Genomic DNA, 1,468 nt, shown 5'->3' on the forward strand with positions numbered 1-1,468 from the left:
GGCTCCGGCAATGCCCCCGAAGGGCTACGTCTATGCGGCGACGTGCCCGCCGCTGGCGAACGACGACGAGCAGCGCGCGCTGTGCCGGCGCAAGATGGGTGGCGGCTCGATCCCCGCGAGCTGGGCGCCACCGGCCCGCCCCGCACGCCGCTCATTGAAGAGGAGGAGGAGGAGGAGGCGCCGCGCGCGCGCCGGTGACCGAAATTTGTCTGTCTTGAGACGGGTGTGGGCCCTCGTGTGGTCGGTCCCTGGATGTAAGGGGCATAGCTATAGACTCCCCATAGTGTCCACAGTCAGTGCTGAGCTTGCCGGGCTTGTAGTGCGACTTTCAAAATTTACCATTTCCCCCACTACTGGAGCCGGCGCCAGAGAGCTGAGCATGAGGGACTTGACGTGTTGCGTCACTGTTCACGCAAAGACACAACCCCGGGCCCAAGACTCACACTGTTCACACTATAGAGAGGGTGAAAATTGCGTTTCCCATGACTGTAGACTGAGAAGAAAGTGAAAGAACGACCTCTCTCTAAAAAGTCGTATGATTTCTAAAATTTTCTTCGCGCCTGCGGCGCGGCAGATCAGAGAAATCGGGCCGGCCTCGTGCCAGCAGCCGATTTCTATTTCGGCCAGGGAAATCAGCCAAATTTCCAGCAGCCAATTTCTAAACACCGATTTCTAAGGCAAGAGCACGCACTGTATGACACCTTCACCCCAAACTTGTGTACGAGTTATTACGTGCACCCTACAGTCGTCTGTATATGACGACACAGTCAGATCACTCCAATCACTACCACACACCCTCACTTCATCCTCCCATCTCACACCATCCATCACACACCTATCACCTTTCCATCACCATCACCACCCCCCCACACCACCTCCTCACCGATCACATTGTTTAATATGAGGCCGAGGGCGGTGGGGGTGAGGGCGGTGGAGGCGAGGGCGGTGGAGGCAAGGGCGCCGGAGTGGTGTGTTTTTGTGGATGTCGGCGGTTGTGATTGATGGGGTTTTTAAAACGTAATATGGTGAACTTGTATGGTTTGGGCCCATGGATGTGAGGTTGATGACTGCTGGAGTGCAACCGCCACCAACGTGCGAGAGACTGTTCAATCACGAAGGCACGCCCACGCTCGGCCACGGCGGCCCGTAGAGGAAGATGTGCTGCTGCGTGCTCGCCTTGACCGACGTGTAGCCCAGCGGCCCGCCCGCCATGCGCACAAGCTCGCGCCCCGAGCCGGCGAACGCGTCCACGAGCGCGCCCTCGCGCCGCGCGTTGTAGCACAGGTACAGTGGCGCCGCGGCCGCGCCGAGCGTATTGAGCACCTCCCGCAGCCGCGCGAGCTCGAAGTTGCTGAACGGCGGGTCGCACAGCACGCAGTCGAAGGCGAAGTCGGCCGCGGTCTCCGGCTCTGGCCGCTCGAGGTCGAACGGCCGGAAGCCGCGTAGGAAGCCGAAGCGCTCGTCCCGG

The 1,468-nt window shown here is 60.3% G+C and overlaps 1 protein-coding gene across 1 annotated transcript in view; it reads right to left on the reverse strand.

Annotated features, from left to right (window-relative positions):
* Window positions 1-1,110: 1,110 nt before the first annotated feature.
* Window positions 1,111-1,468, reverse strand: part of EMIHUDRAFT_123474 (hypothetical protein) — a gene marked incomplete at both ends in the record, with an annotated part of 1,827 nt that continues 1,469 nt past the window's right edge. The window contains one exon of the mRNA XM_005779041.1: window positions 1,111-1,458. Coding sequence (XP_005779098.1) covers window positions 1,111-1,458 — 348 coding nt within the window. The remainder of the gene's footprint in view (window positions 1,459-1,468) is intronic.

This window comes from Emiliania huxleyi (assembly GCF_000372725.1).
Source record: "Emiliania huxleyi CCMP1516 unplaced genomic scaffold EMIHUscaffold_2377, whole genome shotgun sequence".
Lineage (NCBI taxonomy): Eukaryota > Haptophyta > Isochrysidales > Noelaerhabdaceae > Emiliania > Emiliania huxleyi.